At 38.1% G+C, this 27,733-nt stretch overlaps 3 protein-coding genes across 6 annotated transcripts; 1 reads left to right on the top strand and 2 right to left on the bottom strand.

Moving 5' to 3' along the window:
- Positions 1-24: 24 nt before the first annotated feature.
- Positions 25-8,119, bottom strand: cfap107 (cilia and flagella associated protein 107). The gene is made up of 4 exons (XM_051911711.1): positions 6,491-8,119; positions 3,986-4,096; positions 3,421-3,595; positions 25-1,326 (listed from the first exon to the last, which is right to left on the bottom strand). The coding sequence occupies exons 1-4, from the start codon at positions 6,599-6,601 to the stop codon at positions 1,070-1,072; spliced, it is 654 nt and encodes a 217-aa protein (XP_051767671.1). The 5' UTR covers positions 6,602-8,119; the 3' UTR covers positions 25-1,069.
- A 75-nt stretch (positions 8,120-8,194) lies between these two features.
- On the bottom strand, positions 8,195-10,260 carry aadacl4 (arylacetamide deacetylase-like 4). 4 transcript variants are annotated; one of them, XM_051912496.1, is made up of 5 exons: positions 10,047-10,260; positions 9,680-9,774; positions 9,357-9,582; positions 9,212-9,275; positions 8,195-9,110 (listed from the first exon to the last, which is right to left on the bottom strand). In XM_051912496.1, exons 3-5 carry the CDS (start codon positions 9,511-9,513, stop codon positions 8,327-8,329), a joined length of 1,005 nt encoding a protein of 334 aa, XP_051768456.1. In that variant the 5' UTR covers positions 9,514-9,582; positions 9,680-9,774; positions 10,047-10,260; the 3' UTR covers positions 8,195-8,326. The 4 variants fall into 4 exon arrangements, with proteins under 4 accessions (XP_051768456.1, XP_051768455.1, XP_051768454.1 ...); XM_051912495.1 differs by having other exon boundaries at positions 9,357-9,774; XM_051912494.1 differs by lacking the exon at positions 9,680-9,774.
- A 2,520-nt stretch (positions 10,261-12,780) lies between these two features.
- dhrs3b (dehydrogenase/reductase (SDR family) member 3b) lies at positions 12,781-21,802 on the top strand. The gene is made up of 6 exons (XM_051913303.1): positions 12,781-13,492; positions 18,935-19,078; positions 19,332-19,451; positions 20,375-20,613; positions 21,170-21,295; positions 21,406-21,802. The coding sequence occupies exons 1-6, from the start codon at positions 13,298-13,300 to the stop codon at positions 21,488-21,490; spliced, it is 909 nt and encodes a 302-aa protein (XP_051769263.1). The 5' UTR covers positions 12,781-13,297; the 3' UTR covers positions 21,491-21,802.
- Positions 21,803-27,733: the final 5,931 nt, after the last annotated feature.

The following is a 27,733-nucleotide window of genomic DNA, read 5'->3' as shown; positions in this document are numbered from 1 at the left end:
GCAATCACATAATCAATTTATGTTAATGAAAGTATACAATACAATCACCGTGACAATCGAGTATGCATATGTGATCAAAGAAGGCAGGCGTGCAGAGGGGAGTGTGCTGTGATGCAATTCCCCGTGATGTATCGTTGCTATCTATGTGTAACTCTAGCACCATCATGTGGGGGAGATATCAAGGTCTGATGGAATCTCAACAGCACTAATATGCAACACAAAAAGACACATAGTTGGAATGTTCCAAAGGCTAGCAGAAGAACACAGTGGGATAAAACCTACACAGCAGGAGAAGTGTGAACACAGATGGTTGGACGTCAAATATACCATCCGATTCCTTGTAATTAAACACTTTGATTCAACATAATTAAACACTTAATGAGATGGGAGTTAGGAAAGTCCCCTTAGAGTGTGTCGATGAATGACTCTGCGATCTAAACTAGCACTGTGGTCCAAATGAACTGTTGATAATAAAGCATGTCATGTAGAGATTTTGCAGGGTTTTTTGTTGAAGTGGCTAAAGATGTTTTTTCTCACACATGCACATTAAATTGTGCTAGTGTGCATAAAAATAGACCTGCAAATACGCACTACCGTGTACTAAACAGGGAAAGAACAGTCTGTCGGATGGAAAAATCTATGAAGCTCTTAAATATTGATAAACCATTATTATTTCAGTGGGGTTCAAAAGTTTGAGACCATGTAAACTCAGATGTTCTTTCTTCCACGAAAGCACGAGATGCTCTTTGGATCAATCTCAAATCATACTGGAGAACATGATCTTCAGGTCTTACTGTCAATAAAATATAAAAATAGATCAAACCAAATACTAAGTCGCTCTGAAATTCATGTTAATATTTATGTTGAGTTTTGTTGAAAATACAATGTAATATAAAACTAATGCATTTAATGCTAAAAGTATTTGAAATAGTTGTAACTTTTGGACCACATTGCAGTATCTCTTTGTATCTCTTTTATTTGTCTTGGTTCAAAAACACTCCCGTTCTCCCGATTGAGTCCAGACTGTGTGGTACTGGAGGGCTGAAGGTGGTGAGACAAAGGGTAAGGGTCAAAGCAGGTGGACTGGATTACTGGAGACCTGCCTGTAGGGTCTGTGTTTCAGTGCCAGGTCCTCGTTGCTGTGGTTGGCAGGGTGCTGACTGCTGGAGATCCGCTTGGGCATGCTGACGTGGCGAGAATGACAGAAGGCGCTGATGGGGTGCAGAGGGTATGAAGCTTTATACACGCTTAGTGTGGGCACAATGGCCCGCTGTTGTTCCATGCGAGCCCGCAAAGACTCCGCCAAGCCAAACTTAGTAGGGGGGCCTGTGTGTAAGAAACGGAGGAAGGCAGAGAGAAAAAAATAAAGGCATTACCAAGAAAATATGAAAAAAACAGGCTGTGTAGTTGCTGTGCCCCTAGTGTCACCAAACAGTAGTAGTAATGACCCAACAAAAAAAAGCAATGTTGAAAATGCTACAGTGGTAACAGGGTTATTAGCATTAACTTAAACTATTGAAAACATTTTTATTTATTAAAGTATAAATTTTACATAAAAAAAAAAAAAACTATAAATGAGAAATGTAGAACTGGCAACTGAAGTTGAAGCACTAACTGGAAATAAACAAAAACAACTAAAACTAAAATAAAAAATAAACCTAAATATTAATATTTAATGACAAAAGCGCATGACAAAATTACCAGAATTTAAACTGAAATGAAAACTGAAAATATAAAAATAAAAGCTGACTCAAAATATGAATAAAAAATATAATCGTGTATAAATAATAAGCTACTAAAATAACACTGTTTGGGAAATTAGCTGATGAATGGCTTCATTATAAAAAAAATAATAATCATACACATAGGCCTACATTGGGCTAGCGTTAAAATTAATAACTTTTAAAAAGCGATCTGTTAATTGCCGCAATTGGATCGAGTCAGCAACGTGAACTTGACCAGTTAATTTATTAACAAATTATTCAGAGCCATTTTGTAACCTGGATTAATTGATTCATTGAAAATAAATGATTTAAAAGAACGATTCATTCATCAATCGAACATAGCTACTTATCTAATGAACTTTCATGAGAACCGTGGCCATTTTAAGAAAATCCCCTTTCAATTTCATTCTGTTCCTCACACAGAACTATCATCCTGGACCAGCTTAGGACCAGCATAGGACCAGCACAAACCAGCATACGAGCTTCAAAACCTACCTTAACCAGCATATGCTGTTTTTTTTTCAACAGGGTCCTCATCATGCAGCGACAGAAACATAACAAATCAGAAATGTATTCGATTTGTTCTTTTTTTTATCGACACTGTAACACATATTTTGATTAGATAATCATCAAGTTTTCTAAAATAGAGCCAAATAATATGTGAAAGTATACATATAATAGAACTATGCTATGCCTTTGTGTGTAAAGATGGCAATTTTTAAGCATGACTGTTTGGATTTATATGAAATGGTAACACTTTACAATAAGAGTCCATTTGTAACATTAAATAAGGTTAATAAAAGTATTGTTCATTGTTAATTTCAACATTAACATTTTAACATTTTAAAGCTGTCTCATAAGTTATAATGCACTACGAATTAACATGAATGATCAATGTAAAATTAATATATTAGTGTTTTTCGGATTTGAAACTTCCAATGAACATTTTGCCTTTTTTTTTAATTCAAAGAAAACAAAATGTAAGAAAGAGTTAAAACTGAACACAATCCTGCTGCTCAAACTGTGTATAGAACAATTTTTAATAATTTTTTTTTTTTTTGCTCCTTTTGTATTTTACATTTACTTGTACTTTCAATACTTAAGTACGTTTAATATAAAAAAATAATAATAATACTTTTCATGCTTAAGTACAAAAAATATCACATACTTTAAAACTTTTACTCAAGTGACATTCTAAACAGTGACTTTAACTTCTACCAAAGTCATTTTCTGGTAAGATATCTATACTTTTACTCAAGTATGGCTTTCGAGTACTTTATCCACCACTGGGCCCACTTTAAAATACAGAGGAAGACGAAGCTCGAAAGCCTTGTTAGTAGTAATAGCGATCAGTAGCTACAATTCTTCTTATAACAAATGAAGTCATACGGGTTTGGAACAACATAAGATGAGAGTAAGCAAATGATGACTACATTTTTATTTTTGATTTAAACTATTCATTTAAATCACCCACTGACAAATAAAAGACATCAATTTCTCATGCACATTTGCCGTGGTTATTTTTCTGTCTATGCTCAAATAAAAGAATAAATAAAGACATTTGACTAATAATAAAAGACTATGTATTAAAATAACTGATATCTATAATGATTTACAGAGATTTTCTCCAACATTAATTCAAAATGTAGGCCAGACTGCATTAAACCCCATCTGGAGTGAAAGGAATGCTTAATACCTTGGACTGGATGATCTGACCTCTCTGGGACCCAGGCCAGTTTGTCAGAATGCCAGGAGCGCAGTGTGGGCAGAGAGGAGGAGGCCTGCCGCCCGTACGACTCATCATAGAGTGACACCAGGTAGTGGGAGGAGGGGACGTCATGATGGGAAAGTAACATCCTTTTAGGAAAACCCTAAAGCATGGATTAAATCCATGGACAGGGTTTATCAGACCAGTGAAGGACAGGGCGAATCATTCACAATGTACCACTAACTTTAAAATATAGCATGTTTAATATATAAAGTCAAATTAATTGGCATGCAAAGAATTGTCTCCCCCCACTACTTTTGCAACTTAGTTTCATTCTTTATAGTTTTGTAATCTCTTCAAGACACTTTTAAAGTATTACAATTATTACAGTGACAGTTCAGAGCTCCAATAAGATGCAAAAGACTTTAGTTTAATAACATGTTTCACATCTATGTATGCCTGCCGTCTGTCATCAAAACCGAATATGATTTACCCACTGATGTGTTTGTGATGTTTGGTAAATGATGCATGAACTGATGGATTTGTCCCAAACCTCTGATCTGTGAAGAGCCTTTCGCCGCATGACAACATCGGGCCTGTGCAACATGTGGGGCGTGTAGTCCAGCCTGTTGGAGCTGTTTGCTGTCTTGCACTCTCGAGCGAACTGTCTCACCACACACACATACACAGAAACACTGAGCAAACAAATCCCACGCTCAGCAGAGCTCGCGGTCCCTTATTGATCGCAGATGTACTCTCTCAGGTCTGTTCCTGACTAGGGGACTGCAGCACGACTTGCATCAATCCCATTTGTCTGCCTCCAGTCTGTGCTGACCAAGCTGATCGGCGGCGCTAATCACTTTTGCATAGATCTGAGCACTGTCTGAGGAACTGCACCCCTTTCAGGGTTTAAACATTGCAGTCTGACAAGTGCTTAAGTAGTGTGTTAACTACTCGAAATGAGAGTGATTAGGAATTGTCTCTAAATAATCACCAATATATGTTAAAATAAATAAAAAAAACCTTCCTTTGTACAGATGACAACGTTATCAAAACGATCCCCGTTCACACGGATCCGCGAAAACAACTAAACACGCTGTATTATGCATGCCAGGCCAGTAGATGTCACGCCTGAGCACATAAGCATTATTTAACACGGCACTCGCGCCAAACGCGCATGCCTATAGACTAAACACGTATTATGCGTTTTTGTACTTTACACGGAGATGATAACGTTATAGTTTTCAAAAACTGGCACTTTGAAACTGTTTTCAAAAGTTTGCGTTTTTAGGTACCCAAAACACAGTTTTGTGTAAATGAACGGCCAAAACGCATAAAAAGTTTTACGTTTTTAGTTGAAAATGGTGTCATGTAAACGCCCCCTATATTATTTAGAATTTTTTTTACTCGGCCAACAGTTTTCATGAGATCCTAACTAAGGGTACGTTTACATGACAACAATGTACTAAAAACGTAAAAGTTTTTCCTTTGTGTTTTTCGCATACAGACAGCAATATTGTCAAAATGATCCACAAAAACGACAAAAAAAAACGCTGCGTTATGCATGCCAGGCCAGTAGTTGGCGATGTCACTTTGTAAAGAAAGACTACACACCTATAGACTGAACACGTAATACACATGCGCGTGACATCACCATTTTCACAAATTCACGTTTTTGTAGTTTAAACAGAGATGATAACAGTATAGTTTTAAAAAAACTTGTACTTTGCACTCCCGATTTCAAAAGTTTGCATTTCCAGGCTGCCAAAATGCTGTTGTCATGTAAAAGAACGGCCAAAACTCATAAAAAGCTTTCCATTTTTAGTGAAAACGGTGTCGTGTAGACGGCCCCTGTATTATTTTTTATTTTTTTTACTCGGCCAGCAGTTTTCATGAGATCCTCACTAAGGGTATGTTTACACAACAACAATGTACTAAAAATGGAAAAGTTCTTGCTTTGCGTTTTTTTGCATACAAGACGACAACATTGTCAAAATGATCCCAGTTCACACGGATCCACAAAAATGACAAATAACGCTGTATTTTGCTGCCAGGCCAGTAGTTGGCGATGTCACTTTGTAAACAAACACTATGCACCTATAGACTGAACATGTAATACACGTGCACATGACGTCACTGATTTTTTTTTTTTTTTAAAATCACGTTTTTGTAGTTTAAACAGAGACGATAACAGTACAGTTTTCAAAAACTTCTACTTTGCACTCCCGTTTTCAAAAGTTTGCATTTTCAGGATGCCCAAATGCCGGTGTCATGTAAACCTAAACCTAAATCATTTACATTTATTGTATTTGACGATGTAGTCACTCAATAGGAAGTTCTTTGCAATGCTTTGGGTTTTTAAAGTGACTATTGGTAAGATAGATATCATTGCCGCCTTTTAAAGTCACCAGTAGTGATATGATACGGGTTGCGATTAGCAATGACAACAATCCAAACAATTCCTGATGGACAAAATCAAGTAGCACCTTTTCTCATTGACAAAGCTGTTTTACTCAGATATAAGTCACAATATGGAGGAATATTTGGTAAACTTTATTTCACAGTGTCTGTTTCACATGTTACTATAGTATTTATGATAAAATGTGCTTAATTAACATTGCATACAACTAACGTAAACCATACTCTAATCCTAACCCTATAGTAAGTACATGTAGTTCATTATCATCACTCAATACTTAAATCTATAACTACACTGTAACACAGACACTTTAAAATAAAGTGTAACTGAACATTTCATGCTGACTTTAAAATAGTTGGGCCTAAGGTCAAAACCCCTATGCAATGTTCCTGGATTGTCTGTCGGGCATTTTAAATTTGAATTTGCATATGCTTCGTTGTATCGAGATGAAACTTAATTCAAAGAACTACATTCAAAATAGCATACAAATTAATAATTAGTATTTAAATTATGGCAGAAATAGTAATTCATCATTGTAATGCATATGCATACTAGTGCATAAAGATATTTAGCATAAATAAGTTAAGTATCAGTTAAGAATACCCACACAACACAATAATATTATAAAAATATACCTACTTGTAATTTCTCTTCCACCCAATTACCAATAAGTACTTTGTTGCCATACTTCTGCTCTATTCTCCAACCAGGCTGGCTCCACTTGTCACGAGAGTTTTCCATTTTGTGCATGCTGTATACTGTATAGTTAACGTTACTTCAAACACAATACGCTCTGCAAACCTCCAAAATGGTTAGATATCAGTTATGATTTAGGTCACAGACTCCCTACATGACATCGTCAAAGCAGGAGACATTCTAGAGTTCTGTTGCCATGGACACACCAAACACTACTGCTGGCTCTAAGGGAGCAGCTGCAGCAAAAGAAGTTTCATCAGATTCCTTTAAACGCACCATGCAAATGCTGACTAACGCTCTGAATGATGATAATTAGCTTCACTTGTAGCACCAAAGGAGACTGCAGTCTCATACAAATGAGGCTGTACAAGGGACATACAATGTGGGAAGAATATTAAGTGTGTCACACGCTGAAATACCATTCATGATTCAATGGACAAATTGAGCATTGTTTGTACATAACAAAAGCAGTTTAACACTTACATCAATCAAAAACATTGTAAATCAAATATAAAATTCTTTGATAAATCTAATGTGACTGCTTTTTCTTACTAGGTTTAGTCACAGAATGTTGCTGAATGACAATGATTCTATCAAGGAGAAAATTGTTATAGAGTGCAACACTTTATTAGCAGCCGTGATTACAAAAGTATTTTTGAAGAGTTATATGCCATAAACCAATCCATGAATCACATTACAAACTTTGATTTGAAGCAAAACGTGTTAGAAAATCAGACAAAAGGACTTACATAATGGCTTTAACGGTGAAAAGAACTACAATCATATGAATTATACTGTGAAGAAAATAAATGGGATTTTTACTTCCAGAACCCGACTGTTGCGTTCTAAAGTTAAAGGGTTAGTTCACCCAAAAATGAAAATTCCGTCATTTATTACTCACCCTCATGTCGTTCCACACCCGTAAGACCATCGTTCATCTTCAGAACACAAATTAAGATATTTTTGATAAAATCCGATGGTACAGTGAGGCCTCCATTGACAGCAAGATAATTAACACTTTCAATGCCCAGAAAGGTGCAAAAGACAAATTTAAAACAGTTCATGTGAATACATGTTATGAAGCGACGAGAATACTTTTTGTGCACCAAAAAAAAAAAAAAATGACTTTATTCAATAATATCTAGTGATGGGCAATTTCAAAACACTGCTTCGTGAAGCTTCGAAACTTTATGAATCAAACTGTCAGTCACGTGAACCATTGAAATTTTGAAACGTTTCGAAACACTTATGACGTAACGAAGCCTCGTCTACTGAAATCACGTGACTTTGGCAGTATGATACACACTCTGAACCACTGATTCGAAACAAAAGATTCGTAAAGATTTGAAGCTTCATGAAGCAGTGTTTTGAAATCGCCCATCACTAGATATTGTTGAATAAAGTCTTTATTTTGTTTTTTGGCACACAAAAATCTATTCTAGTCACTTCATAACATTAAGCTTGAACCACTGTAGTCACATGAAATGTTTTAAATACATCTTTAGTAGCTTTCTGGGCATCTGAAAGTGTTAATTATCTTGCTGTCAATGGAGGCCTCACTGAGCCATCGGATTTGATCAAAAATATCTTAATTTGCATTCTGAAGATGAACAAAGGTCTTACAGGTGTGGAACGACATGAGGGTGAGTAATTAATGACATAATTTTCATTTTTGGGTGAACTAACCCTTTAAAGTGCATTTTTGTTCATTCCTTTGCCATGAAAAACCTCATGCAAGCCATATTCTGAATCATTCTGACAAATCTTTTGACTTCCCAGTCAGAGAGTCTTCACATATCTTACAATGCTGTCCATACCCCTTCGAGATGATTGAAACGTCAACCAGCCTTGGTTGAAGAAGCTGATGATCCCGTGGAAGCCATCAGATAGATGCTCCCACGTGACATCCACTCCTACATCCTTCAGTCGCTTCTGGAACAGAATGCCATCATCTCTCAGAACATCAAACTCACAAGTCAGGATGAAGGCGGCTGGCGTGAGACGAAGAACATCGTCCTCGGCTAGTAAAGGGGAGATCTCTGGATCTAAGCCCTGTTTGATGATGTGATAGACGTCAGCATCATGGCTTGCAATAACCTGCGGACTTCTTGCTCCCTTTCTAAACTGAGGTGGAAGATTATCTGGATCCAGCCATTTCTTATAGCGAAGTTTTAGCTCGGCAGGAACATGCTTGCCTTCCAGAACCTGCTGGCTCACAGACGTATTCCCGTTGAGGTACTGCAGGAAAAAGAACACCGTTCGGCCTCTGAACAATATGGGCACAGAGTGGTTCTGCTGGTATGAGGGCAGGTGGAAATCTGCCATCTGCAGAGCCGGGTAGATGAGAACCTGGGCACAGGGAGATGGCAGATGACCATCCTGCGTCTTCGACAGCCTCTGGCAGAGAGCGGCTGCCAGGTTCGCCCCTGCACTGTCCCCACCAACTGCCACCCTGTGTGGGTCCACCCCGAAATCGGTTGCCGCTATTGATAGGAAGTGGCGAGTCACGACCTCACAGTCATCCAAGTGGGCAGGGTACCTGTGCTCGGGGGCCAGACGGTAACTAAATATGGGAAACAGAGAAAGAAAACGACAGAATAAGATCATGAAATTGAACCGGCCAGAATTTAACTTGATTTATACATATAAACTGAGTCAGCTAACCCAACAGAGACAACTGTAGTGTCACTCTCCAGTGATATATACTGACACACTTCATCGTAATCATCTGTGGAAGGACAATCAAAACTTGTTAAAATATCAACACAACAGTATTTTACTGTGTCTACACGTACATATACAGCATTACCAATGCAGCCAAACATCCATCCGCCACCATGAAAGTACACCAGGCCTCTTTTTTTCTCTCCTGAGGCAGCTGTAGGCTCATACACCCTCACTGGAACTCCACTGAAGGTCAAGTCCTTAATACGAAGCCCTTGGTGCACTGGCCCTTTGCTGGCCATGATACAACATCTGAACCATCGTGTAAAATTTATCTGATGACACAGCCCCAATCGCTCCAAAATTTGGCCCTAAAGGTGGTTTGAATACAAAAAAGTATAGGTTTGCCAATTCTTAATATTCACTGTCATTAAATGTGCCACTGAGGGGGTAAAGAAGTCCACTTGCCGCAAAAATGGCTGTCCACTGCTCCGTGTGTGTGTGTGTCCATGGTTTGCAGTGTGTGTGTTCACTACTCACTACTCCTAATGTGTGTGCACTAACTTGGATGGGTTAAATACAGAAGAAAAAATCAGAGTATGGGTTAACATACTTGGCCTTCACATGTCACATAACTAAGGTGGACTTTGTATTGAGCACTTTTATATGAGTAGAAAAGTCTTTGTGCTAAAACATTTAGAATAAAAGCCAGAATCACAGTACATAACATGCAATCGTTACTCTTTTTTTTTTAGTCTGCAGTGGAAATGAGAATTTAACAAGAAATGTGATTGGATTTGCCAGCGAATGCAACACATACAGCATGAACACTCACCACAATGTTTATCCCAACATACGCACAATGAATCCCACGTAGTTTCCCAGGATTAGCAACTCCAGGAGGAATATTTAAATTTCTCAGCTCAAAGTATACCGGGACAACTACCAACAAACAAAAAACAGCAAAGAAAGCTGCAAACACAATGAGCAGAATTGCGGTTGCAGTGCACATGGCTGTTTGAATGTGCTGCATGCAAAGCAACAAGTGTTCAAAATACATGTTCCCTCCCACTTATAGTGCAGCTATAAAGTCAGGGAGAGCCAGGGTTGCCAAGTCCACAGGTTTCACACAAAACTGGGTCAAGTGTTGGTCAATTTTTTGCACAAATTAGATTTTTATGGACTAAAGGTGGTTAAGATTATAATACAGTGAGTTTACAAAATAGTGTCAGCAGAAATAAGGTAAGTATGGGTGACAGGCCTATAGCAAGTGGATGGCTACTCCAAAAAAGATTTTTCAGATTCCAAAACCACTTCACTTAACTAGCACGAAAGCATGAAGCAGCCATCTTAGGTATTTAAATTATAGTAGAGCATAATAGCAATGTACACATTTATACTATCCAAGCAAATATAAGGCCTGACCACTCTACAAATGAAAGGAAATCAGATCTGGAAATCCTGACAAATGCCTAATCCTGCAATTCTAAGTGACCAGATAACACATTAGCTAATTAGTAATATCAACAAAGCACAAGAAAATATGCTGGCTGAATGTTTACATAGAGATAATTGATGGTGGCACGGCTTTAGAGAAGACAAAACACTGCATATTCATCAACTGGAAACTAACTTAGTTCCTTTAATCCTATTGCAAATGATCATTAATGATAAAACTATTCCATGACAGGCAATGTTAGTACTATGGCTAACACTGAGAATACAACAGATTTATATAGTGAATTTTCACTGTTGATCTGTAGATGGCAGTGACACTCTAACTGAAAAGAAAAGGCCTTTGTATTCAGCATAATCATGCTGTTATTTTTCCACAACAAAATGTGGAAGATAAAATAAATCCTCATAATCAAATAAGAATAGAGGATAATAGTTTTACAATATTCTGCGATACTGAAAATTAAATCAGCATGTGTGATTTTGGGCCTGTGTTTGATCAACAGATCCAGAAATGGGCCAATTTAAGTGGAACATACTTTTCCCCCCCATCAGACAACCATTAAGCCTTCTCTGAGAGTTGCTGGGCCATTACTAAGAGGCACATCATAGCACAAAGCAGTCTTTGTGAGGCTGCATTTCAACCCAGTACGGTCTGAGCAGCCCTCTATTCAGCTTTTAAGCAGTAGAAGCAGAGGCCAGGCCAAAAATCACAGTCTGGAATCTCCACAACGGCTCCTGGGTTTACTGTGTGAGTTTAAGAGCCATTTACAAAGGTCTCGATGTTCTGGAAGTGCACTGGTCTGCAGGAATCCTTCCAGTTTGAGCACTGTGGACTGAAAAGAGCAACAGGAGACCCAAGTGTAACAACATTTAGGGCAAATAGTCTCACACACCTGTTTACATACACACATCACACACTGAAAAGTTGTAGACTTTTGGACCCTATGGGAGTTTGAAATGAGAAAGAAAAAATATGGAACAAATAATATTTATTTTACAAACCAAACTTTACAGAAGTTACCGTGTTAACTACAGTTTACTTTCTCTCATAACTCATACAGTATTGCAACCAAAATAAAGCCATCATTATTACAATAAAGGTACCTTGACATTACCCATAAATGTCAAGTAACTAAATATAATAAATAACAGGAAAAACAAGAAACCTTCTGATTGAAAGAGATGCAATATTGTGGTTATGGTGGTATTTTTATTGAACAGGAACCTTGCAAAAAACGATGCCTAGATTTAGTTTTACGACCATTCTTTTTTTAATTTCACAATTATATCACAATACTATACTACAGCATTACCTTGTACAGTATTATAAACAAGCATACCCGTTTGTTTGCCACTAAGTGATTAAGGTAATAAATGTTTGCCGTTTATTAATCATGTATAGGCTATATATACTTAAAAAATATTTTATGTTCATACAAATATATGTCTTGTTAAACCGGTTCATTTTTTCCCTGACAGTTCAACAAGTCCTCTGTCGTGTTGACACTTGTGTTAGCTGGAAGCGTTTTGAATTGAAACAGTGTCAAATTCGGAGAATAAAACACTTTAACAACTAGGTTGTTAAACTGAAAACGTCAACCCAGTGATTCTTGAATCACGCCAGCATAACGAATACAAAAGTTGTGCAAAAAGAGCGTGACAATTATCACGTTTCGACCATGAACGGATCTCTGTTTTGAATGAATCTTTTATGTAAAGGAATCATTTTACTGAACAACTTGATCGCGAACGAACCTAACTGGAACTCGTTAGTGTGGATCTGCTGATCGACTGGACGAGTTGTTCATCCATTTCGTTATGTTAACGTCAAAAGAAGAGAGCTGAAGAATATGAATTGACCATACACAATTAAAATAAGTCCGAAAAACTAATTTATTTAGGCTATTATGTGTTGTCTTTATAGTATGATTAAAGTCATGCCCAGTAGTTGACAAAATAAAGAAAAATACAACATAAAGTAAACATCTAATGATTCATAAAATAAATGATTCATGGACTCGATGTAACGTGCATAAATGTCATTTTGAACCGATTAAAAAGATTTGAATCACTTGAGTGAATCAAAATCCTCACCACTAGTTACAATAAGCGCAGGTTGAAAGGCAACGAAATTGCCCGTGGCACCACTTCTGGGGGAGGGGACTTAGCGTCATAAAGAAACCCTCACGGCAACGTTTGATAAAGCAATACTTCTGTCAGTCCTCCAGTTGTCAATCAAGATAAATGGTCTCTTTTAAACCACTATCAGATCCGAGGTATCGTCATAGTTGGGTTCTGGCCGCTGTCAGTAGCGACAGGGCTCCGTCTCCGGTTCAAAGCAGCAGCGCACACTTGTCGCAGCAAGAGCTCCGTGGATGAAGAGTTTATGTGGAATAAAGGTGCGCAAAATGACAGATATTCCGCTGAGGCACACATAAACTGCGTTGGGTTGTTGTAGATAGATGCATTTCAATCTATTTAGTGTGCGTCAGCGCTGCAAAATAAGGCGAATTGCCTTATTCACTCCTATAAATAGGAGTAAAGGTGATCGCTCCGAGCAAGGATTCAATTAGTTCAGCAATTGTTCCAGGCGAGAACTAAGATAAGCGGATACTGAGACGGAGTGAAATGGATCTGAAGGCGCTGGGCTGCGTGGTGCTCCTACCTATTCAGATACTCTACTACATTGTCAAGGCGACCGTATGCTGGGTCTTACCGAGCAGGCGGAGAGATCTGACCGGAGATGTGGTACTTATCACGGGTGGCGGACGGGGCATTGGCCGTCACCTGGCTAAGGAGTTCGCCGTGCGTGGAGCTAAAAAGGTAATGTATTACTAGGCTACTCTTTGTCATATTGCTGTATTTGCGTGGTATTTCTATTCAACACTTTTTATAAATAGTGTCAATGTATTGTTAGTATAGCCCTATGGTTTCAATACCAGGTGGTCTGCCTCTTTCTTTCTCTTTCTGACAACGAGCAATCTGACTGATAGTTTTAAAGTTTCATAACTCTGTACATAGCGGTATCTGGCATATAAACATAAAAAATAATCTATCAATATAATATTATTTAGCCATTTATATTTAATGATGTAGAAATCTTAATTGCCATGCACATATTGGCCTATAGTACAATATAAAAAAAAAAAAAAGTAAAATCTAAAGGATGCACGTTTATTGCACTTCCATAACCACTTTGAATGTAATTATACTGATGAAGAATATCCATACAAAGTTGTCTTAACAATGATGAAATCAATTGTACAGTGTCTGTCTATTGTAATAATCATAACTGTAAAAACTGCGTAAGTGTGCTGTGTAAGTAAAGTAACTGTGGTTATCATTGCATTGTAAGCTATTAACACAAATCATTAGCCTAGTAATGGATGAGTTTGTTTTGTTTTGCAAAGTATCACTCTGTATAGGCTACTCCTCTCCCTAGGGACATTACTTGTCCTGTTCATAAACCCATTGTCTTAACAGTGCATAGGTCATGACCCCTATGGTCAACAGACCAATCAAAATGTAGAGCTGGATCCCAATGTCTGGTTCAACTTATATAACAAACTGGGTCATCTAACAAACAGCTATTTTGGGGAAAAACGTCCTTCTTTCTTTGACAACTTTGACAGCGCTCATGTTCAAATTATTACTGTGGTCTGGGTGGAAATCCCTCTAAAGAGGCCAGTGACCCAAGAAATTCATGGTGCCAGCAACTTTGACCTTGGCTAAATGCTTAGAAGATTAGGCATCTGACCTTTCCTATGAATTTTTACTGTATTATGGGCTCCATCTGCAGTATTTAATGGCTTAATTAAGCTCTCGCATAGGCAGTAGTGTAATGTTTTTGTGTCTCAGCAGTAAGATTGCAAACAAGATGATGTGTGCTGAAAGTCAAGAGCTGGGAAGAAATGTCTCAGCTGCCTCACCCACCCAAGACATTGCATTATAAATAGACCCAGTGGCCCAACTGTAATAAACAGAGCTTAATAACTTATGTAACCACAGTGACAGGGGCCCCAAAGCTTGGCGGTGTTACACCCAGGGCTTTGATTTAAACGCATTTCCCCCCCAGAGAAGCTTTTGTGTATCAGGGCTAAATAAAAACCCATCATAAAAGTCACAGAGCAGACCTCACAGAGCAAACAGCTCGGAGACCTTAGATCCCTGAAAGCTCGCTGACACAAGTCACCTTTTACATCATAACAGGGCAAAGTTCTTTGAAAGAAGCAGCTTTGCAGCAGTACGTTAAAGGAAGCCACCGTGCTTGTCAACACCCCGTTGTTGGCCATTGTCAAGGTGTGAAGGCTTTGGAAAAGACACCTGCAGTGGCTATCTTCACAGTTAGCCCATTCTTAAGGAATGCTAAAAAGGCATGAATCATAAATGCACAGGCTTGGAGTTAACTTGACCACCCTTGCCTCTAAGTGGGGGTTGTAATTTTCCAGAAAGCAGGCCGTTATTATGGCGTCCAAGAGGTTTAGCAAGTCCTTAGTGCATGGTAATTCAACACTGGAAATATTCTGCAAAAGTTACGTAATCGCCCACTAACCAAACCCTAAATGATGATTTGACGAACCAAGAAAAGAAAAAGAAAAATTGTGGACGTTACAGAAGCACCATCATCGGTGACCATCCATGTGGTCCCATGGCTAATGGCTTAAGGAAGTGTGAAGGAAGTGAGCCCTATGTAAATTAGTTTTTGAATGTGTATGGGTTCGGGGGAGGGTGGCAGGGACCATACAGCTCCCAGCTGGGCAGTGCCCTGTGACTGACCCTTCTGTCTCCACACTAATTAGACAGCGGCAGGCGACTGCCTCCTGAACTCCTTGTGCCCCCATGCACATACAGACCCATTCCAATGGGAGCAAAGTGGATTACTTAAGCTACGTCTACACTAATCCGGATTCATTTGAAAACGCATCTCTTTCTTTGGCCTTTTGTCCACACTGAGACTGTGTTTTTGTGCTTCGAAAACTGAGCTTTTTTAAGACGCTCTCCCAACTGGATAAATTTCGCATTGTAGTGTGGACTGTGAAGTATTTTTTTAAAAAAACGGCGTTTAGTCATGTGACGCATATTGTACTGATTGATAACTATGTTTATACCAGTATGTGCTTTCAAAGATGACAGAAAATTTACTTGCAATTTCTGTCCTGCAGCAAAACATGAGGGCAGTTGCGTTTAGACCATACATAATGGAGATTGAGTTCGACCTGAATGCAGCATTAATTTGTTTTTTTATGTAAGCATGTAAGTTTTAGCATTTTTCGACGTTTCAGTGTGGAATACAAGCTTTTAGAAAACACTTGAAAATTATAGTGTTGATGGAGAGCATTTTAAAACACCATTTTCAAATGTATTTGTATCAATATAGATGTTGCCTTAGGCCCCAATCACACCAAGGACTATAATTTTAACAGCAGCACTTTATTTTACAGTCCTGTTTCGCTTGAACATACTTATTGTAGTAATGACACTAATTGGGTAATAACTAGGTACTAACCTGAACCTTGAACCCTGAACCTACCCCTAAACCTTTTGTGTACCATGTGTACCAAAAGTAATGTGTACCTTATAGTACTCAGTACTTTTGTGGGTAAGAACATTGAAAGAGCACATACTGTAAAATAAAGTGAAACCGCTATAACGATAACTCGTCTAAAAATCGTTCTAAATATAAAAGAATAGTCAATACCACAACGATAACAATAATGGCACAGAGAAACGATATTGTTGCAATCTCTTTCGGAAAATTTTTTTTCAGCTGATGAACGATAAAAACATTGACAGCCTATCAGAATCCATCCCGCTTAAGCATTTAAAGCAGCAGATGACAAAAATACAGTGTGCTTAAAAAAAAGAACGATATTGTGTGCTGATGTGGACGCTAATATAGTTATCATTCTTGGGGTGAATGGGCTGTTAGTGTAAAAATCGGGGAATTACTGGTCTTACTGATGTTGTCCTGCATTTCACTTAAACAATAGATTATATGCTCCTTAATAAGAGCTTCATACACAGTGTGTTTATCTTTGAGGAAATACAATATGCGTCCTCACAGGACTGGATTAAGCACGGTTTGTTTGCTCCTTATTTTCGCATATTATATGCTAATGCGGTGCACTCAACCATTGCTACTCTAAGGACTTTAGTGATAAGACTTGCTAATGTGATGTGTGCGGATGAAGCTCATAGTGGGATTGTATGGGAGACCACCTTGTGATCTCTTGTTCTCTGACAGAAATATCAAGATTGTTGTGAAATCCTATTATAAGCTTAATCAAGACCTTCCTAGTAATTAGCTCAAAGGCCATGCATATAAAGTAGACCCATACAAAAACACTTAGGCAGGTTTATCAAATAAACGCCCATTAGGCCAAAGAGGTAAAACCACCTGCAGATCAGACCATCTTTGGCCTAATTCATCTGCAAACATCACTGATAGGGATTGATTGCTTTAGGTTAATTAGGAAGGCTAACATGAAATTGTTATCTGAGTAGAATGAATTTAGCTAGAAAAACACTGAGTACAGTTTTTGTTGAGTATTGTTCTTCACATTTCAGATTGACCCTATTTTTCCACATAGGAGTTGGCTGAAATGCATACTTAACGAAACGAACACACCACATGCTCAGAGACTGGAAATTTCCACAAGCGCTTTTCAAAAGAGAAAAACATAATTGGACCAATTACAGGCACCCGTGGAAAATAAATGTGTATCATTCTTCACAATCAGCTAGCAGTGTGAACAAGGTGACTGTACACTTAAGTATTTTGCAGTCGGTTTTGGCTATTAAAAAAAACAACAATATTTTGGCTCTAATAAAATTGAATGTTAATGGAGGGCAAGGCTAAGGGGAGGTTATCGTTATAAAACATCCCAATATTAGCTCTCACAATATTGTGAAGGAGTCTGTGATAGACATACACACATTTTTACTTGTGTGAAATCATATTTATTTAAATAAGAACATATACAACAATAGACTTCTACTGTTTTTAGACATATTGTTTTTATATAAAGTTAATTATAGTTACTTTAGACATGTTTTTGTTAAAACTAAAAATATTAAAAATTAGTTTTCGGTAACTTAAATAAAGCTAAAATAAAATAACATGAAACATAAATATTAAATAAAACTTAAACAAAAATTAGAAATGTTACCTTGTCAGCTAACTGAAATACATTTAATTAAAGCCATTTAGAAAAATGAAAGAAATATTTAAATAAAAGTGACAAAAGCACATAACAAACTGACTAAAATTAAAATGAAAACTGCAAATATAAGCTAATTCGATACATTAATAATTCTGTCATAGTATATAAATATAATATATAATATAAAATATAATATAAATATAATACCCTGAACGGATAGCTAAGTTAACCTATGTGTGCACACATTATGTGGTTGTTGAAGCAGAAAATGGCCGGGTCCGTATGCCCAGCAGGCTGTGTAATCTCTATGAGAATTTGTCTTTGAGAGATGATGAAGCAGCATCACTGATTTCATTACCTTTCCTTGACCTTTCAGACTGAAAAATCTAATTGACCAATCACTGCCCCCTGTGTTCCCTGTCCCAGTCAATCCATTCATGCAGTCATCTCTCTTAATCCTTCACCAAACTAATAGTGGCCTGTGAAAAATAGCCCCACTGTTCCTTCAATGAAATGAACTGTTCTGTTCTTACCATAACTACTATGTTTCATATGTTGCTATGATATATATTCCTCACAAATGGATAAAGGGGTAAAACTTGCATAATTCTGATTTTAAATATCATTTTAAAATTTCTGTGGAATACTCCTATTCTCCTAGGAATCCTCCTATTCCTCATATAGAGTTTTAAGTAAATGTGTTTTTCATTTAAAAAGGACAATGAAATACAAAAACATATCTTCTGACTCATGTTTTTTGTGTGTCAAAAGTTTTGGCATGAATTGTAGGCCACATAGCCTCTTGTGTTTACAAGTAAACACCCTGCATTAAAGAACAAGTCATGATAAATTAGGTAAGACTGTTTAAGCACAACAACTGACAACATGAAATACTTTCAATCAAATTAAATCTACTTTGAGACACTAATTCATGACTAAGCACTTATCTGCGCTATTGAGCAGTGACGTAGTATGGTTTTGCTTTCAGAAAGATGATTTATTGCCAAAATGGCAGATCACATTGTGTTTTGTAAACCTTTATATTTCTGGGCGGTTTTCAGCTCTGTTCCACCTTTGATATTTGGTCCCTATATCCAAACAGCTAATCCTGTGGGGCCGGACGGAAAAATGTCTAAAGGAGGCGTGCGAGGAGATCGCCCTCATGGGGACAGAGTGCCATTACTTTGTTTGCGATGTGGCCAACAGAGAAGAAGTTTACAAGCAAGCAAAGGTTGTCAGAGAAAAGGTATGCCCCATAATATCATACCCTGAGGAGTTTCTTAATAAGATTAGTTCAAACTGGTTGGCTCTAATAACCTCTAACAACCCCAGTGCTCTGTTGCCTTCCACCCCCATAGCCTGGATAGAGATCACACCTCGCATGAATGTCTGGGTTAGATAAGGCCCAGCAGTATGGCTGAGCTAACTAGCCATAAAGGAGAAAGAATAATCTGTTTTGGAAAGAATATCTCACAGTGGGTATTTTCTTCTGATGGTAGGTGGGAGATGTTACCATTCTAGTGAATAATGCTGCAGTGGTGCATGGGAAGAGTTTGCTGGACAGTGATGATGATGCTCTTTTGAAGTCACAGCACATCAATACAATGGGACAGTTTTGGGTAAGTACAAAAATCAAGTCCCGCCCCAAATGTTTTTCTCATACTTGGATATGCGTTACAATAGGGAAGAAAAGATGATTGCAACTTCTGTTTCATGCCGACATTTACATACACTGAACAGGCATAACATCATGACCACTGACAGGTGAAATGAATAACACTGATTATCTCTTCATCACGGCACCTGTTAGTGAGGGATATATTAGGCAGCAAGTGAACATTTTGTCCTCAAAGTTGATGTGTTAGAAGCAGGAAAAATGGGCAAGCGTAAGGATTTGAGCAAGTTTGACAAGGGCCAAATTGTGATGGCTAGACGACTGGGTTAGAGTATCTCCAAAACTGCAGCTCTTGTGGGGTGTTCCCGGTCTGCAGTGGTCAGTATCTATCAAAAGTGGTCAAAGGAAGGAACAGTGGTGAACCGGCGACAGGGTCATGGACGGCCAAGGCTCATTGATGCACGTGGGGAGCGAAGGCTGACCCGTGTGGTCCGATCCAACAGACGAGCTACTGTAGCTCAAATTGCTCAAGAAGGTTCTGATAGAAAGGTGTCAGAATACACAGTGCATCGCAGTTTGTTGTGTATGGGGCTGCATAGCCGCAGACCAGTCAGGGTGCCCATGCTGAAAAAACAAGTCTGATCCATGGAGGTCCCACCTTGCAACTTACAGGACTTAAAGGATCTGCTGCTGACATCTTGGTGCCAGATACGCAGCACACCTTCAGGGGTCTAGTGGAGTCCATGTCTCGACGGGTCAGGGCTGTTTTGGCAGCAAAAGGGGGACCAACACAATATTAGGAAGGTGGTCATAATGTTATGCCTGATCGGTGTATTATCTTAAATAATGAACAGTTTTCATCATCTGCCTTCCAAGTGCTTACTTCCAGGGATTTAATTCACATTTTAATAATCCTTTCATCCACAGACCACAAAAGCCTTCCTGCCTCGTATGCTGGAACTGCAAAACGGCCATGTTGTGTGTGTCAACTCCATCCTGTCTCTGTCACCCATCCCTGGTGCTATAGACTACTGCACCTCTAAAGCATCATCACTAGCCTTCATGGAAAGCCTCACTTTGGGGTTGCTGGACTGCCCAGGCGTGGGCTGTACCACTGTCCTCCCATTCCACACCAACACTGAAATGTTTCAGGGCATGAGAGTCAGGTGAGCTGATGACATGGGTAGCAGAAAACATGGGTACAGCACAACCGAATTACTTAAAAACACCACTCATATAGACAGCTTTTTCACAATCATGTAAATGTTTGATAAAATTATGCCCCACATTTTCTCTTGATTGTTCTGTTTCATTTGGCAGTAAGTATTTTTTCGACAATGTGAAATCAAAATTGACCCTATTTACTTCGCCAATGCTTATTTTCAATGATTCCTCATTATTCCAAAACAATTTTCTTTATAATCTTTAATCAGAATGCAATAACTTGCTTTTCTTCCAAAACAACTGTAATTTTCACTTAGTCACAGACTTTTTTGTAATGTTGACCAAAAGCCAAATCACTTTTAAGCCATTGTTTTAGCAAACTCACATTTGGTCTGGCTCCATTCTGATGTGTAACGCCCACTTTTCATGATCCAATCAATTCCCAATGGATAGAGTCCTGGGCCACCTACCTACAAACAATGGTAATACAATGGTACATATTTGTAGGTGTGACAACCAACAAACACAAGTGTATTTAACTGGGGTTTTTCTCTGCAGGTTTCCTCAACTCTTCCCTCCTCTAAAGCCAGAGGTGGTGGCGCAGAGAACAGTGGATGCTGTTAGGACCAATACAGCTTTTGTTTACCTACCCTGGACCATGCATGCACTCATTATCCTCAAAAGGTATAGTCTGATTCTATTTACAAATACAATTTTATTTTAAAATCAAATTGTTTCAGCAAATGTGTTTTGGAAACCCTCATTCATTACATTTAATCGCTTCGTTTTTACAGTATGCTACCGCAGAGTGCCCTTGAAGAAATCCACAAGTTCTCAGGAAGCTACACCTGCATGAATACTTTCAAGGGACGGACATGAGAGGTCTAGAAATGACACAGGAGTTCCAAGTGTTACATATTTTTATAGTCAAACAGCTATGGAGTTCTTATGGAGTATTCCAGAAGTTAGAAGAAAAAGGCGGCACGCCAGAGTACATGGTGCCTCATTTCCTGGACCATTTGCAGGTCTTCAGTGATCTGTGGGTTGCGTTGTTGGACAAACACAGAATGGACAGAAAAAGCCTCAATCAACCGCTGTACTGTATGCGTACTTTAAAGTTTTTATCTATCAATATTAACTACTGTCACTGTAAATACAGCATCTGAATAAAACGCAGTTTTAAATAGAAAAGTCTTCTATTGGGATGTTTTAACATCAGCAAATTCCAGGCTCACAAAGTGAAGCTGTAGTTGGACTAGCCCTGGGCAGTATACAGTTGGAAAGTCTGTGTTGTCCCACAAGGTCGACAGAGGTAAACGCCTCTTCAGCACTTCATACCCACCAACACAACAGGCTTGACCTGGTGCTCTAGCACGTGGGTTGACTCGTTCCCCCTGTCAGAAACATTCACCGTGCTGCTGGTGGATAGAAATGAAACAAGTCAGATCTGTTTTACGTCATTTTTCTTGGTTTTGTCTCTTTTGAGAAGATGAAACAAAGATTTGAGCTTGGTTTATTTTCAAAGCAGGGCTTGAGTTACCGCAAAACTTGTTTAACTTTGTGTTGAAGGTTTGGCTCGATTGTAACTGTTTTCAGAACAAAGTACATTTTGAAAGCACAAAGTTACAGGGCGACAAGGGAAAAATCACAGTGCTTTCTTTATGGCAAGCTGGAAATATTTAACCACAGATCCATCCCACTGTTGCTCTTGTGTTATGTAAAAATACACATGTGCCTTGCTAAAATTACTCCTGCAGTGAAAGCATATAGTACTGCACTCTTGATGACTCTTGACTCATGATCTGAGAGGCTATTTAGTAAAGAGTGTTGATTTAAATCATATTCAAATTACAGGGTTTTTTTTTACTCAATAGAGCTGTCAATTCAACATGCTAATTAAAAAGTTAATTGGAAAAAGTGCTATTTAATCGTACCCTCCTTGCAATGTCTATATTAATTAATTTAATTTTAATATATTTATTTACATATTTAACATAGATTAATTGCATTTATTGATTACATTAATTAAATCAATATATCTAAAGACCCTTTCCCATGGAACGCGGCAAGCAGTGGAATCGCTGCGCGGCTGCCTCTTTCGCTCCTAGTCAATTTGTATTTACTAAAAACTAAAAAAAAAAATGTTATTTATCATTTCATGGGAATATGACTAGCATCAGACACAGTTGAGTTAAAGGGTTAGTTCACACAAAAATGAAAATTATGTCATTAATTACTCACCCTCATGTTGTTCCACACCCATAAGACCTTCGTTTATCTTCAAAACACAAATTAAGATATTTTGATAAAATCCGATGGCTCAGTGAGGCCTCTATTGCCAGCAAGATAATTAACACTTTCAGATGCCCAGAAAGCTACTAAAGACATATTTAAAACAGTTCATGTGACTACAGTGGTTCAACCTTAATGTTATGAAGCGACAAGAATACTTTTTGTGTGCCAAAAAAATGACTTTTCAGCAATATCTAGTGATGGCCGATTTCAAAACACTGCTTTGAATCTTTTGTTACTAATCAGTGGTTCAGAGCGCCAAAGTCACGCGATTTCAGTAAACGAGGCTTCGTTACATCATGTGTTTCGAAATTTTAATAGTTCACTTGATCCGAACCACTGATTCGAAACAAAAGATTCGTAAAGCTTCGAAGCTTCATGAAGCAGTGTCTTGAAATCACTAGATATTGTTGAAAAGTCGTTATTTTGGCGCACAAAAAGCATTCTCGTCACTTTATAATATTAGGGTTGAACCACTGTAGTCACATGAACTGTTTTAAATATGTTTTTAGTAGCTTTCTGGGCATCTGAAAGTGTTAATTATCTTGCTGTCAATGCAGGCGTCACTGAGCCATCAAATTTTATCAAAAATATCTTAATTTGTGTTCCGAAGATGAATGAAGGTGTTACGGGTGTAGAACGACATGAGGGTGAGTAATTAATGACATAATTTTCATTTTTGGGTGAACTAACCCTTTAACTATGACATTTTGCATGTATTTGTATTTTTATCTGGCAAACCAACTCGTGCACTCATGCTCTGGATTTTTTATTTCTTTCCTTTTTTTATCTCTGTACGATGGGTCATACAACTTTGGGCATTTCATTACACAATAATTTCACACAATAATTGGTTATAGCCAATGGCACTCACAAAAAGATATTTTTATCTTCGGCAGCGCCTTCCGCAAAAAGCCGTGGTTATGGAAGCAGTAGGATTTTGGGTGACTGCTTGTGCACCGTTAGCGAAACTGCCCGCGTTTTGCCACTTTCTGCATTTCTTCCAATGAAAATGAATTAGACACTCGTGACTGCTGCATCTAGTGTGAATGGGCCTTAATTCATTGAGTAATATTTTTATTTAAATGACCAATGTTTTTATTGTTGACTAAAATTAAAACTACTATATATATATATATTCATATATATATATATATGAATTCACCCTCATCTGAAGTGCAAAAACAAAGTTCAACCCCCTGTGCAAGTCCTAACAATAAAAAATAAAATAAAAATGTGGGATCTGTCTGACCTCTGTGCTGCCAGATAAACCACATAAGCATTCATATGAATTACAATGAACCACAAGAACCTTCCTCAACAATTACAACTATGCCGCACATCCTGATTTTGAGTAGAAAATAAATCAGAACATGTTCAGTTAAAGGAAAAATAGGAGTCTCTTGTGGGGAATGGTTTTCATTGCCACAGAGTGGGCTGTTAGAAATACTGCAAGAAGAACGTGAAGTTGGATAAGAGTCATGAAATGAGGGAGCTGTACTGTACGTATGCAAAAAGAGAGAGAGGGGTTCAGACCCCAGCGGGAAGGTTCAGACCAGGGTTACTTAAATATAAGATAAATCAGAACACAACATAAATCATATACAGTTCTCACTGTATTCATACTCACTTGCAAAGCCTGCTTGAAATCATTAAACCACGTTTGCAATCCATCCTCAGTGATCAGACTTTGATCAGAGTTCCTATGAGATGTAAAAAGACATATGTGGAACAGAAAAATGAAACAACAAAAAAAGACAATTACTTTTTCCCCACCCGCAGTAGGATTTATTATTCCCAAACACAGCCGAGACATTTCTTCACAAAACACACTGCTTATTAATTACTCATATGTGTATCTCCCCTCAGAGAAGCCTCATAAACCATCACAGTGAGAGTAAGAGTACTGATAATTCAATTCAGAGCTGTTGTACATGTTTCATTATGTCTCCGATCTAGTCAGTCCCTGCAGATTCATGAGTGGGAATCTTAATGTTGCAGGTCTGTGATTATGTGTTTATGACTGGGATACTTTATTCTGCCGAATCTGTTTTCCATATTAGTCTGTAATCCCATTTTTTTCTTTTAATTCATATTTCCTGGCTCACGGATCAAGGCGGCTTATGAGGAAATTCAAAAAACCACAGAAATCCTAAAAATGCACTTTAAAAGGGCAATGTCATGGTTGATGGAATAAGAGAAAACATAAATCAAGGCAAATATTTGAATCTCAACAGGCTTTAAATATAGTATTAACATACACGTTTCATACTTTCAAACTGTCTTAAAATAAGTTAAAAAAAAATGGTTTGATTTAGTTGTAATTATTGCATTCAGTGTATTGGACAATTATGGCTAATCCTATCAGCTCACTTTAGGGCGTTCCTGACACCTGGAACTGGATGGAAGTCACTGAGTTTGGGCATGATCGTGTAGTGTTGCTAAACTCCCGATTAGAACTGTTGCTAGTTCAGCACACCATTCATCCATCATTCAGCAGCTGATCTGACAAAATGAGACTTTGCTGACCCCCAGCAAGGGGTTGAACTCCATGCCTCAGTTGCCCTGTCTGCTGAGAATTATGGGCCACTGAGGCATGAGGTTAAAGGTCATGCATAGTGAGAGTGCTAACAGCAAGTTCTTTGGAAGGCACTGAAGGTCTTATGACAAAAAAGTAGTTTTATTTAATGGTATAAAGCAGCTCAATATACAACTGAATTCACCAAATCCAACAGGTCTATTACATCAATTTAAAGGGATAGGTTTTGGGAAAATTACATTTCAGTCAACATGTACAGTTTTCTAAAGTCATATAACAAACATAAAACAAACAAACCAACTTAATCTGTTAATTATAAATGACAAACAACTTATCCAATGGGCAAAACAATGCAAACAAATAGTTGATTCAGGAATCAAATTAGTTGTGAACAAATCAGTCAGACCAATTTTGAGAACTGGAGCTTCTGATTCACTTAAAAGATCTGACTCAACAGGATGATTCGTTCACAAAGTTTCATGCCAAGGAGACAGATGTCAAGGTTTTTAATAAATAATGGTTTATACTTAAGGGTACATTTACACAACAATGGTGTAATAAAAATGTAAACGTTTTTGAAAAGTTTTGCGTACAGACGGCAACTTTGTCAAAATGATCCCTGTTCACACGGATCCGCAAAAATGACTAAAAACGAGATGCATGCCAGGCCAGTAGTTGGTGATGTCACTTTGTAAAGAAACACTACACTGTAAAAAAAAAAAAAAAAAAAAATTGCTGCCTTAAATTTTTTAAATACAATGAACTTGGATGTTTAAGTCATTTCAACTTAAATTACATTAAACTGGCTTTAAAAAATGAGTTGAATCTTGTATAACTTATAAAAAATGTATAAAACTTATTTTGATGAGTTAAAGCAATGTAAAAACATATGTTGTCATAACTTATTGATCATATAATTTTTTACAGTGTATGTGCCTGTGCACATATGCATTCTTCTACAGAGCCTATAGACTGAACACGTAATACACATGCGCATGACGTCACCGTTTTCACAAATTCACATTTACACAGAGACGAGAACGGTATCGTTTTCAAAAACTTGCACTTTGAAACCCATTTTTAAAAGTTTGTATTTCCAGGCCCCCAAAACACAGTTGTGTAAATGAATGGCCAAAACGTATAAAACGTTTTCAGTTTTTAGTTGAAAAGAAAATGGTGTAGTGTAAACGTCCCTTTAGCCTCTTCCTCACACTGCTTTGTATGACTTCAGAAGAGTTAAAAATATTGTTATATAGACAATTTTTTATCATATATTATAGTGCTTTTGTGTCTTTTTTGATGCTTTAATGCCTTAGTACCCATTTTTTCGAAAAACAATGAAAAGAGAAACCAGTAATTTTGTATTTCTTTGAAGAAATAAAGTCATAACAGAACAACATCAAAGCAGAATTTTCATTTTTGGACAAACTATCCCTTTAAAGCCCGGAACACACCAAGCCGAAGGTCGGGCGTTGGGCAGTTTTTGTTCATCGGCCAACTAAGTTTTCTCAGTGTGTTCCACACCGTCGGCTGAAGTTGGTCCTCGTCAGCTTTTTTTCGGCCGATTTGACATGTTGAATCGGCGTTGTGGCTCGTCGGTCAGTCGGGCCATCTGATCATTCTGATTGGCTGTACAGCTACTGCCACCTGCTGGTACGGAAAGGCATTTCTTCTTACGCAGGTGCAGAACGGACGTGCTACTTGGCCGTCGGGTGTCGAGCGTTGTTTTGGTGTGTCAGGGCAACTTTGAACTCAGACGCTGCCGACGTGAGCCAACCCCGCAGTCTGCTTTCGTCGCCACTAGTTCGTCGGCATCGGCTTGGTGTGTTCCGGGCTTTAGATGAATATTCCTAATCTATATCCTGATGTGTGGTTGCAGCAGACACTGAACAGGTGTATGTTCCCATATCAGACACTACACCTGGTTATATCAGAGTACACAATGCTACGCTAATGCTTCCTCTAAAGATGAAGCATACAGAAGAGCTGTGTTCTTATCAGCAAGCATCTTTCCTGTGAGCTGTGGTGAACTTCCACTCCCGCTATATCTTTTTTCATTAGTGTCGCTTTCTGGAACACCGTTATCACTGTGGTAGATCAAAGCAGGAACAACAACAGAACCACGAACATCACAGCCAGGCGAGAAATTACATAAGGGCTGCGCAGCCATGCCAGATCACCTCGCCTTTATGACCATGCTGTTTATTACACTCATGCTTTAATCTAGCTGCAAGGGCCTACACCTCTGATATCGAGATTGCAAAAACAAAGACATGACATTGATTATGTGC

The sequence above is a fragment of the Ctenopharyngodon idella genome, chromosome 11, assembly GCF_019924925.1.
Source record: "Ctenopharyngodon idella isolate HZGC_01 chromosome 11, HZGC01, whole genome shotgun sequence".
Taxonomy (NCBI): domain Eukaryota; kingdom Metazoa; phylum Chordata; class Actinopteri; order Cypriniformes; family Xenocyprididae; genus Ctenopharyngodon; species Ctenopharyngodon idella.
Note: the sequence above shows the minus strand (reverse complement) of the source record. Positions and strands in the feature narration are given on the sequence as shown.